The sequence below is a fragment of the Pholis gunnellus genome (genome assembly GCF_910591455.1).
Source record: "Pholis gunnellus genome assembly, chromosome: 13".
NCBI lineage: Eukaryota > Metazoa > Chordata > Actinopteri > Perciformes > Pholidae > Pholis > Pholis gunnellus.
The window spans coordinates 23,167,262-23,180,321 of record NC_136540.1 but is presented as its reverse complement, the minus strand read 5'-3'; the positions used below and the strand labels follow the sequence as shown (position 1 = coordinate 23,180,321).

Below are 13,060 nucleotides of genomic sequence, written 5' to 3'. Positions count from 1 at the left end.
AGAGTATCTGGCAATGAAACCAGATATAAGATATAAGCCGTCTGATTCACAAAGAATGGACCATGGAATTACTGTGTGATAACACTCTGCCACCAAACGTGTCTTTTCTTCCAGCAGGTGAAAACGTCAGCCTCACACCCACAGCCACACGGTTTACGACTGACAGGTAGACCGAGGGTGATAAGGGTCTGAGTTTCTACAGCTGGACCTGGACCTTGCTCCCTGTGAGTCTTTTACAGCCTCAGGTGGAGCCCTACTGCTCACCTGCTGTTTCAGGAAATGAAGCTCTGATCCATTCCACACACCACGGCGGGAGCTCTCATGCATTCAGTTTGTTTAAACAGAAGATGCTGTTGCTTTTAAGGAGTATTTGGTCACAAAGGCAGGGATTTCATCCACGGGGACCTTTAGTGAGAGTCAACACTGGTAAGTATAGAAAAGCTATGAAAGCGTGACGACAGCATGTATCACACTCAATCTGATTGCAGAGAAAAAGCACAGAAACAGAACTGGATAACATAGGCCTTCCTAATTTTTTGTGATGTATTCATTTTGTGTGAATGAACGATGGAATGATATAGAAAACCTCTCACCAGTTCCCTTTGTGAAAGAACAGAACTATGAAACAAGCTTGTAGATTTCATACAAACATAATTTCATGGAGTATCAAAATATCTTCAGATATTATCTGGAAACAACTCTTCCTCCAAGCTAAACTCAAGCTACGCTGCTAATTGAAGACGTCATCGACACTTTTCTCGATGCCCTGTCCTCTGTTGACGGACACGTCCAGGCTCGGTGTTTGTTCTTGTGTCATTTATTTCAGGTTTAACTTTCCGCTATAGTGTTTTTTACTTATTTTGACGTCTAGTCTTTAAACTGCGAAATTCATCGTGCTGTCTTCGACTGTCACTTTCACAGACGTTAACCGCTGGCATAATGATTGTCCTCCAGCTCTCATTCGAGATCATTCAAATCAAAATATGTGCATTAAAGTGTGTGATTTATTTTTGTAGAGTTATTATTTGAAGTGTTTTTCGGAACATGTTTAGAGGACAACGGAATGAGCATTCTCACTGTGTCTCTTCCGTCTTTTCAGGGCAACAACGCTAGGATGACTGTTCCCTGGAAGTCACGGCCCGACCTCTTCCGCATCGGTTTATTACTGTGTGCAACTGGAGGTCAGCATTCATCTTTCAAATATGTGTATAAAGTCTGTGCAAACCTGGACACAATTTTGAGAAATAAATAAACACAAGAGCAATATTATTTTTCTGGCTTCTTGCAATTTGTTGTCAAAATACTCACTTGTGACTTATTTCCCACATAGTGTTTATCACAATTTATTGTAAATGTTTCATTTAATATTCGCAGAGTTTTAATAACAGCAGACCTGTGAGATACATGGCCTTACAGGAGGACTACATTAAACTTTAATGATACCTGTGGGGAAATGTAATTGCTTTAATCCCTTATATTCACTCCTGATCCAGAGTGAATTAACTGAACCAACAACTGTAAGTGTGACTTTAGCAGTACTGTATTTTAGCTTTTACCTAAACATCTTTTGGCTTCCCACGTTTATGGGTATGGGTTTTAAAGTACTTTGTGAATGGAGTCACAACTGTGGGGCGAAGCTCTTCATCATCAGGAACTAGTCAGAGAAATACTTTCTTAACACCACAGCAGGTCCCACAGGTTTGCTCTTAATAGTGATTAATCATTACCCTCGGTGGTGCCTTGAAGAAAAAAAAAAGCTGAACCAAACCAAACTGTGGCAAGTCTAATCAGTCCTCATCAAAATGTACATGGTCTTGGCCAGAGCAGCTTTTCTTCTGCTTCCTCTTAAAGGATGCGAAAAACAGCAAGAATACATCCAAGGAAACATGCTCAGACTCCGCCTGAGCTTTGACGCTCGACGCGTGAAGCATCAGTCCAGATTGATGTTGTGTTTGAGTTTCAGCCTTGTCAAGAACCAACAAAACCAAATCCACGACCTTTGTAATGTTCACGTTCCTTGAGCAAACTCAAACATGTCTCAAGTACTGATTTAAACAAATCAGTACCAAAGTTGCGAGACTTGTTTTTCTCACATTGCATTCCATTCCACCTGCAATGTGCTGCAATCACAGTAGACTACAGCTTGGGCTACAAATTATTTTTTTTTCTTCTTCATTTTATATATATATATATATATATAAATATATAAACGTATTATTATTTGATTATATATATTTTATATAAAACATTTAAAATATTACCACTATGTACTATAATATATATATATATATATATATATATATATATATATATATATATATATATATATATATATATATATATATATATATATATATATATATACATATATATATATATATATATACGTATATATATATATATGGCACCTTTAAAGTAGGAAATGTGATCAGAGATGTGTCTCTCTCTGTCTACATATACTGTATATATATACTGTATATACATAAATGTATTATTATATTTTATATAAAACATTTAAAATATATTAACAAATTACTTCATTGGAACGTATAGTACAAATTTTAATTGAAAAATTAATTAAAATCTAAAAATAATAATTACTTTAGTGACAGACTTCTTCAGGCAAACATCTCAGAGTAAAGTTTTGTTGAGCTTCACTTTGGCTCTTCAGAAACCTATTGATGACGTCACAGAGACTATACATCCATATTTTTTTCAGTCTATCATTTAAACCCAAATCCCGTCTTTAAGTAGTTCCTTCATACAAAAAGAGGGCAAGGTGGCAAGATGCAACTAAAGAGTCCTGTGCCATAACAACAAGATCCAAAGACCTTCTGAACTCATGTAATTCCTGGCTGACATGTCGTCTCTTCCATATTCAGCGGTGTCGGGACAGTTCCAGCTGGAGCCGCTGAATTCAACAGTGCTTCAAGGCTCTGATGCGCGATTCAACGCCACTGTGCAAGGAAACTGGCAGGTCATGACCTGGACTGTCGGAGGATTGTTGGTTCTCAATTTCCCCGTCACCGGTAACATAACCTCGTCCTCAGCGCAGTTCTCCGCCAGGTTGTGCTCCAGTGGTGACACCAGCTGTGTGGAGTTCACCATCCATAACGTCACCCGCAGTGGTGATGCCGGCCTGGTCGTTTGCAGGGTGCTGGGTGATTATGGATCAAAGACGGCACACCTTTACGTACAAGGTAGGGTCATCATCAGGCAGCGCTTGTTTAGGTTTGGTACTTTGAGAGATATGTGCTGCTTTGTGGCTCTCCTTTGACCTCTGACCTCACTGTGGTCAGATCACTGTGAAACATCTGGGCTCCAGTCTGGCTATGAATGGATATTGATTATTAAAGTGACGGAGCTTTATCTTATGCGGATGATTGGGACCTCAATGATTTCACACAGAGTCTCCTCGCATGTAGCAAAACCTGCACCCAAAGCTAATGAACCCACTCAATAGACCTGTCAGTTTAGCCCGTTGGTTGCTTTTCTGAAAAGGGATTTAAAAGGTTCTCTATATGAGATTCAGAGCATTAAACTCAACACTGTTAATTATGTAAAGATATAGTGGAGTAATGACCTGTACCTGAGCAGAGAATGAAGTGCTCCCTCTGTGTGTGTTGTAATCGTAATCAACACAGTTGATTACAACACACTGAAGATGTAGTTGAGTCAACCGCGCGTGCCTTTTAGTCCATGTAAGTGCATTTGTGCCCCTCTGCACTGCTTTCATATGGCGGTTATAGTTGATAACGCTGTCCTGACAGAAGCCGCCGTCAGCACTTTTCCCGTTGTTTGCACTGTTAGCTGCTAGCCGCCCGGCTCAGCCATCTCCCCTTTGAGAACCATTGAGAGGCAGTAGAAGCGCTGAGTTTCGAATTTAATAAACTTTAATGAGACACTGAAAGTTCAATAGCAAACACTGTTTAACGGTAAGCTAAGGAAAGTTTCGTATGAAAAGAAGACTTTTTTTTTAGACTGACTGATTAGTTTACCTGATTGTGGGAATGCTAACATGAAAATGATCCGTGTGCCCCTGAGTATCCATTCTAACACTTAGCTAACTATGTTTTTGTTTGACTTAGAGATCACTGAACTGTCTGAAACTATCATTATTATAAATGTTTAGCCATTTACTATCCCTTCCCAGTGTTAGCATGGAGCAGTGAAGCAAAACCAACACACAGGGACACTACATGTTCTCAACTACCACTCCTGAAGGCATGATGCATACCCTGACTTTACCTCTCCTCTGTGCCTATCTTTATTTCTCAGAGAGCGGTACAGTCAACGTCAACGGGGGAAACGTGACGGTGGTCCAGGACCAGCAGGTGGAGTTCCAGTGTGTAACATCTGCTTGGTTCCCCACCCCTACTGTCAGCTGGACCCTAAATGGCCAAGCTGTGAGCAGCAGCCTGTACAACACCACCAGCATGGCCAATGGGGATACCTTCAACTCCACCAGTGTCCTGAAGTTCCAGGCAGTCAGCAACGCCACGGTGGAGTGTCGGGCGACTGTGCCGTCACTAACAAGCCCGCAATCCAGCTCTGTCTTCTTGGTGGTTGGTAAGAAGATCTTCCATAACTTTCAATGTTTCTGGCACAAAGCTTCCTCCCAGCCTTTCTCCCGCCTCTATGTTAGAAAAATAGTTTTGCTGCTTAGTTAGTTGCCCATTGAATGCAAGGGTAGGATGTGAAAAGGTTCAATTACACCAAGTCTGCTGCTACAACATAAGGGCGCTGTGGGGCAGCATTTGGGAAAAGCTGTGCATTGAGCTAAATGCTAACATGCTCAAAATGACAATTGTCCCATGCTGAAGTTTAGCGGGTGAAATATTTACCATGTAAGTGTAGCATGTCAATATTTCCAAATTAGCACTAAACAAGGCCAACCCAGAGCCATGCAGCTAGCATGGCTAAAGACTGGTCAAGATGTAGTCAAAACCGCTTAAAGCGAGACCAAGTCATGACCAAGACCAGAGTGTACCGAGACCCGAGACAAGACCAAGACCTTAAGGGGTGGAGACAGAGTCAAGACAGAGACCAGTGCCAGTCCCACACCGCATGACACTCTTGCAATAAAATGGGGAACATGCAAACAGAAGGATCCACATTCCTATAACCCCCCCCCACAGAAAACAAATAACGATTCCTTTTATTCATTCACCACTTTCGTTGCCATATCTACCGTTTCTATAAGTGTACCATGACAATTGTCCAGATAAAATAATCAAGAGGCATTGTAGTGAATTTTATATGTTGGAATGTTCCTTTGTTTTCTATGAGCGCTCACAGTAATGATGTAAACAAATAAATCAGACAATGCCCAGGCAGTTAAGTGGAATCCCTGCAGTTGTGGTCTTGAAATAAAAGTCTTCTTTGTCTGAGACCGACACAAGGCAGGGTAAAAATATGTTTGATTCTGAGACCGAGACCTTCAAAAAGTGGTCTCGAGACCGGTCTCGAGACCAAGGCCGATCTTAAGTACTACAATACTGCACGTTACTGCTTTGCCTGATCTAGGATGATGTGATGTCTGAGGATCCACACATAGCCCCTCTCCATTCCACAGGTTTTTTAAATTAATTTAAAAAACAAACATTTAAGACATGCTGTATAAAAAAATTACATTAACGGGACAACCCTGAATGTACGGTTTCAACCAGGGGCTGCACACTGATAACATGTCTAAGCGGGATGAGCCAATAGTCATTTCTGGCAGGGAGTAAAACAGTCCTGCAGCAACCTGCATGTTGGAGGGGAAAGAGAAAGCCAGTTCTGACGCATATGAGAAACATGTTTTATTTAGACACATCTAAACAAAATGTATTAGAGAAAATAGAAAGTACCGCTTTTTGTGTTTTCAGTGTACTTCACAGTGAATATTGTGCTTCTTTTCTCGTTTTGGGAGTAGTCAGTATTTGAGTTTTGACCGTTTAATTTGACAACAATAGGCTCTTAAGTCTTTGAGTCTGCCCCTGAACGCTGGTTGTCGTCTCTGCGACAGTTCCCAAGCCTCCTGATTGGACCGTGCTGATAGCTGTGGTCGTGTCCATCGGAGGTTTCGCTCTGCTGGTTTTGCTCATCATCGGAATCATCTTCTGCTACAAGCGCAGGGAAGAAAAACGTATGGCCCTCATTAAATCTGTCTAACTTACACCGTACGGCATGTCCAAAATCACAAATGCAAAATCAAACCACTCACATGTAGTACTCAGCAAATAGTTATGTACAGTATGTCCCATTCCCATCGACTAATTTGCTATCTTACAATCCTCCCCAGAACCCAACTACCAGGATGAAATGAGGTAAGAAGCCACCAAATATGATCAATATTTTGTCAATACTTCTTCAATCGAACTTTCTTAAATCGAGTTAACGGCACGTGCTTCTACACGTTTCTATACAAAGTCCTCTGTTTGTTTGTAGCAGAAGAGTGAGGACGCACAGCCAGATAAACAGTGTCCACGCAGCGGGACAGAGACGGGGTCAAGAGAACGCAGGATACGCGCCGGAGGGTCAAACAAGTAAGACAATTTAAGTGCATTTACACAAAATCAATCTTTTACAACTTGGCACTCTATTGCCATAATATGCTACCATGCTTTACTAAGCCGGTATCTACTTGAGACACAGTAAAGTCACAACTTCTTTCTCCCGTCTCTCTTCTCCGTTCACAGGTGTGGCTCCCAGCGAACTCACTGACAGCGGCTTTTCCCAGTCAAACGGCTCCAAAGTTTATACGGTCGGTTTGTTTGTTTAGTGGTACACAATATGTGTGGACCCTGTTAGGTCATAGGGTCGAGAGTAAAGACGTACCCGTCGTTTATAGGCAATACATTTGGTGGGCACAACATTGGTGGGAAGGAAACAAAGAGCTAAGCTGTGAGAACTGTCCTCTTCCATTTGTGTTTGGCTTAGGGACTGTACACAAATTACAGGGGTGGTTAGTTTGACTTTTTTGGAGGAGGGACCTAGAATGGTTTTCTTAATATCTTAAAAACACAGACAGAAATCAAGTGATCTCAATCGAGGTGGGTGTGCTTTTCGGTATTGGGACAATGATGCTGTCTCTGTTTCAGGGATTCATTTTTTCCATCATGCTAAATGTTAGTCCTACCAAGACGTTTCCTCCACCACTTCCTTCTGCATCATATCAAAAGTTATCCTGCCATATAATTAAAGATCTGTCTTTCGTTATGTTTGCTAATTGCTAATTTCACCTCTTATTTGGTCATTGGTGGTAAAATGGTACTATACCTATATTAAGGTTCAAATGAGATTACGTCATCTTAAAATCTATATGCTTTGCTTTTTTACTTGTTAATTATCTAGCGAGTTGTACAAACCCAGTTCTATGTTCAGAGACATTAGGGGAAGGGTGTTGCGGTCAAAAGTAGCATCCAAGTACAATATTGATAATGCTGGGGAGGGAATTTTGAAAACTGAAATACAAGTTTTAGTCCCCTTCCCCACCCTAGTAACCTGTACACAGTACCTAAATTGGTATCATTTGGGATGTCTTTTTAATTTCAAGCAGTGCTTTGAGCTAAATGCTAAAGTCAGCATGCTAACATGCTTACAGTGACAATGCTAACATGCCAACGTTTAGCAGAAACAATAACTTCCATGTTCACCATCTTACTTTAGTGCGTTAGCATGCTAACATTTACTAAGTACAGCTGAGGCTGGTGGGAATGTCATTAGCTTTGCGGATATTTATCATAAAATATAACTAAAGCAACCAAAACAGTCAGTGTGTGACTCATCAATTATTTTAAAGATTTTTTAGATATTTCACAGGAGAAGTAAAAACAAGAATCTATAATGTGTTGCCTGCACTGTCCCACACTACACTGCCATACTCAATACATTATTCCCAGTAAATACGGTTTGAGAGAAACACTTTTAAAAGTGATCCTTCCCCTATGAGCTCATGCTCTAAGTCTGTAGGAAATGTGAATGTGAGATGTGGTGATTTATATGGATCCCTTAACATGGCTCTTACAAATGAAATGAAAATTACCAGCCATGTGCATTCATTATCTTTAATTACAGATGCTAATCATTTTAAGTGCCATTTATCAGGCATGGCACTGTACATATGGGTAATTCATTGCTTGATCATTCAACTAATTTCAGTGATGAATGAGGTACCTCAAAAACAAACACAGTATATCATTAGAATCCATAATTACAGCTTAGTAATTCCAAGGTGATTGCCTTTCAAGTGGAGCAATATAGTTGCACAGTTTATGTGTTCGATACATTTTTATTTGAAAACCGCAAGGAGGGAAAGTCCGGTGAAGTCTACACTGTTTGAAGTCTTTGCTATCTTTGGGAGGCAAATTAGATCCATTATTAATGTCAAATGTGTGTTGCTTTTGATTTTTTTAGGTGGCTGATGCTATCCAGGCTGGAAATGGCTATAGTGGTTCCCACATCACTGTGGGTGTATCAGGCGTCAGGAAACACAGACATGTCACCATTGTGTAAGGACAGGGAGAGCACCAAAACGTTTGGGAGCTTTGGAACAGACTTGCACAGCACCTTGGAGCTGCGCTGATTTTGGTCTCCAAACATTGGAGAAAGGTGTGAAGAAGGACTGAATCGTCCAAGACCAAAGACTTTTGGCAGAGGAGACATATTTAGTGTACTGCCTGTATAAAGCTGTATGTGCAGAATGAAGACCGTTAACACTTTCACAACTGGAGCAGGGATTGAGGCTGTACCAGCACTACCTGTTTTGGTTGGTCTCATATGGTTGACTAACGGGACAGGCTATTTTAGTTGAGTTATTTTAGTTTATATTAAGCAATATATTTGTATTAATGTGTTATGTAAATCAAATCAAATATTCAAAAAGAGACCATCATAAACCTACTGTGTTCAATGACATCTGCAAGTGTCTTAAATTGTAATCCTCTTTAAATGTAATGCTTCTCTGCTCGGTGGCCTATTTTTAAGATGTGATGAAATAATGAGTTAACCAATGAACCCTTTCACATACAGTGTTTGAAATAATCACCATGAAGAACATTTCACATGTATGAATTGTTAGCCCGTCATAACATTTCTGTTTGTAATTTATTAAAGGTGCTCAATATGGAATTCAGAGCATATCTGTTGCCTCGACACAGCTCTCGATATGGTGACAGCTGAGCCGGTGGCTAGTAGCTAATGCTGCTAACAGCGCAAACCACAGCAACAGTGCTGACATAGCTAACTGTGTTTACCTGAGGGAGAACCGGAGGGTGGGCGCTATACTTCCACGACGACACTGTGGATTCGGGCGGTGTTACCAGCTATTACCGCCGCATGAGCGCAGCGCGCAGCGCAGAGCGCAGCGCAGAGCGCAGCGCAGAGCGCAGCGCAGAGCGCAGCGCAGAGCGGCGGCCATTAGCTAGCCAGTGGGCACTGACAGCCTGGCTATGTACACAGAGCACAGAGATACTACATTTTACAGATTACTACACACAGAGGGAGAATGACTTCATTTTCAGGTAGACATTCCTTTAGCAAATTATTGTTTGAAGCTATATTAATTGTCTAAATCTCTAATTTAGACCTTTGAATTATTTTTGCACAGTATGTCTGCCTACATAAATATTAAAAATATAGGTAATTAAACTTTTACTTGTATAACCCCTGTAGCACATTTATTTCCCCCATATACACAGCATGTATTTTATCTCTCATAGGTGATAGTTATATTATCTGGGGAAATGGGAATGGAGGTATGGATGATGCATTTTACAGGGAGAAAAACACAAAACATGTACATTTTGGGGAATTCTTATTTTCAAGCAAGACCTTTATGACCCTCCTGAGATTGACTAGATACTGAATGTTGCAATCAAATAGTGGGAAATAAGCTGTTCACACATTTCTTCACGCCAGGAAAAGAATATTTTCCCAAATCCACTTTTTCAGTTTTCTTTTTCAGACAAATACACATGTATTCATGATAGGAATACTACAGATGTGAATGCAAATGACTTGTACTTTAGCAGAGTGGTTTTCAACCTTGGTTTTTCGACTTGTTAAATTGATAAATAAACTAATCTATGTATTGAAAGGTTAATTAACGAGAGTTAAATCATCAGATTTCCAATGGAAGTTGGACTTGGATGTTTCTTTTCCGATTGTCGTTCTATTTCTTCATCTGATTTACTTGATTATTTTATTATTTGGAACTATTTGGAACTTGTGTTATTATATTCAAATAACACAAGAAAAACGCGAAGATTGATGCAGTTGGTGATGCAGGGTCGAAGAGGTTGGGAATAACTGATCCAAAGCGTATCTATCATGGAAATGCATTCTATTCTCTACTGTCTAATGAAGTCAGTTTCAGTCTGACCACTCAGCATGGTTTTTGCGCTGCTGAGCCAGCTGAACCCCAATGACCTTTACTTGACAAGGACACAAATTACTGGACTTGTTGGCCAAGATGCACCAGCAGGGAACAAACTCACCCTAGTTGAGCTTTGGGATCAGATATAAGCCAGCGATGGCATCTCTTAATGTGGATCAATGGCAATGGCACAGTGAACATTGGGCCATTGGGCCAGTTAATTAGGTGTTTAATTCAATTAGTTGATTGGTGATTGGATTCAATGTTATCTTTTTTTCAAATAGCCACCGTAAGTCTGAGTGGATTGTTGGAGGGTCTGCCTCTTGGTTATAAGTTTGCTTCAGCCACTACACAAGTGTAGCAGATTTGAGGCTTAAGTCAGTAGATTCCTGGGTTCCTGGAAAAGTTCCTGCACTGGAAAGGTGTCATCACCAGCTGTCCATTTGTCCAAGGCTCACCTAGAGACATGGACACATCTCTTCTTGGTGGTCCAACAATTGTGCTTGGATAGATGGTCACCAATTCAATGAGAAATATTTAGATTTTATTATGATTTTATTCATGAGAATTTGTCCAATTGTCTAAGTATGACTATAAAGAGAAACCGACTTCAAATGATATTCGCTTCAATATAGATTATTATACCCTTGGTTTACTTAAACCTGCATTATTAGTCTTTTTGGCCACTTGGGGGCAGCAGAACCAGGCTGATTTTTTTTGACATATTATCAATGGCTAACTTGTTAGCAAGAACATGGTTACTTATGCAGATACAGAGCATATAGCATGCATTTGGAGTTGTGTTTCGGGCCACCTGATGAATGTAAGTCCACAATTCACTCTCTTTTAGCTCTGTTTTGGTCTCCACCAACTACGAGAATAAAAGCTCAGGCCTTTTTTGCCGTTAAATGCTCCACTATGATCAGAGTTACCAACTTTGTCTCTCTGCTGTTTGGTGCTAAACAGTAGGGTCGTTTTTTTAATTATTATTTTTTTTAAAAAGCTGCTTGCTGCATCTAGCAACAGTAAATCAAACAATATAGTAATGCTAAAGTTCTGTCTTGAAAGGATGGATAGGGAGTTACCATCATTCAGTGTAGAGCTCTGCATACATGCCCATTGTAAGCATAATGTCAGTTTTGCGTCTCTGTGTCTGGACAAATGATGGGAGTGATGCACATTAGAGTGCTGCTGTGTCAGCCTGACATGCGGAGAATGTTTGTCTAGACGGAGGCTCCTCTCTTACAGCCTGCAATAAGAACCCTTTAAGTCAGGGAAACGCTTACCTGCTCTATTTATGTTTCTATATTTGAGATGGGATAAATGACATAAACATGAGAGAAACTTTTCAACGTATTATCTGAGACACAAACATTGTTTGAAATGACTTCAGGTAAAGCAGTAGTAGCTTTTTGGGCTTGTTGATGTAAATATTATTTAAAGCACTGTAATTTGATCATACTTTGAGCAGAAATAAAAATAGTGCTTTCTTAGCTCTCCTACTCACTTAAGCAGCAGGCTGGCAGTAGCTGAAAGAGTTAATGAAACATCTAATAAAATGAAGCTGTGGTAATGACTATTGATAAGCCATATATAGTGTGGCTTGTCAAGTCATGCTGGCTTACAGGACCCTTCCCTAAGCACTTTCATTATCACATAGGAAATGTCTGGCAAATTAATCTCCCAAAGCACACCTCGATCCCCAAATTGGCTCTGTGCAGGGAGCCGGGATGACACGCATGCCTCCCGCTGCCATAAGCCACAGCCTGTCCTGTCAGAACATAATACAAAGTAAAAGTGCTCTATGTTGACCAGACGGGCTTAAATTGTAAAATATTGGCCGCTACGAATGAGTTAAAAGCAGCAGTTGCACCTTTAAAATCAGCATCTAAGCTGTTAACCATTTCTTTGGGCAAGACTTCTGTTGTTCCTTCATGCATGTTGGATTATTAACCTTTATCTTAATTTTTCTTATCATTTTATTCATACATTTAAAAGTAGAGGGTTTCATTTTGTAGTATCTCGGTCATAAATGACACAGAGCTGCAATAATTTCAAGGAAAAAAGCAACACAAATCAAGGTTGGTTGATGACAGTTGCTGTGGAGATGTTTCTACTTTCTTAGTCTGCTCAAGGATTTGTCTCGGGGAGCAGAAATCGCAGGGCAGCATTGACAATATGTTAACAATAGTCACGCATCACCACACACTGTATATAGAAATGAAGAGTGGAGATAATATATAATCAGGGTTTACTGACTGAGTTCAGCACAGATCAAAAACAAGAACAATCTGATACATTGTCTACATAGTCACAAAAAAATCAGCAATTCTTTATATCATTTTTTTTTTAGATGCAATTTACTGTATCATGCTGTGAGGTTCTGCAGACTTATCATATTAGCAATGCAGATGGGACAGATTTAGCTCTTACCTCACACAGTGTGATGCACTAATCAAAACTGTCGTAACAAGTTAGCCATTTTATAAAAAAAAAAAAAAGATGCTACAATACCAAAAATAGCAGGTCTTAAGGTAGCAGCTATTATCTAAAAATGCCTCAGCAACATTATAAGAGCCAGAGTGAAGCTGGGTGACAGACAGAGAGAGAGAGGGAGGGGGGGGGGGGGGTACTTTCCATGCATCTAGTAATGGATAACCCTGCAACTTGGCGTGCAAAGCTGCAGCACAGCTGAGTGCT

General features: G+C 40.2%; 1 protein-coding gene across 2 annotated transcripts; it reads left to right on the top strand.

The window, feature by feature from the left end:
• Positions 1-287: 287 nt before the first annotated feature.
• igsf5a (immunoglobulin superfamily, member 5a) lies at positions 288-10,077 on the top strand. Of its 2 annotated transcripts, none has more exons than XM_079171218.1 (9): positions 288-426; positions 1,100-1,181; positions 2,883-3,200; positions 4,279-4,569; positions 6,011-6,130; positions 6,287-6,311; positions 6,436-6,530; positions 6,684-6,748; positions 8,401-10,077. In XM_079171218.1, exons 2-9 carry the CDS (start codon positions 1,115-1,117, stop codon positions 8,497-8,499), a joined length of 1,080 nt encoding a protein of 359 aa, XP_079027344.1. In that variant the 5' UTR covers positions 288-426; positions 1,100-1,114; the 3' UTR covers positions 8,500-10,077. The 2 variants fall into 2 exon arrangements, with proteins under 2 accessions (XP_079027344.1, XP_079027343.1); XM_079171217.1 differs by having other exon boundaries at positions 6,433-6,530.
• The last annotated feature ends 2,983 nt before the right edge of the window (positions 10,078-13,060 follow it).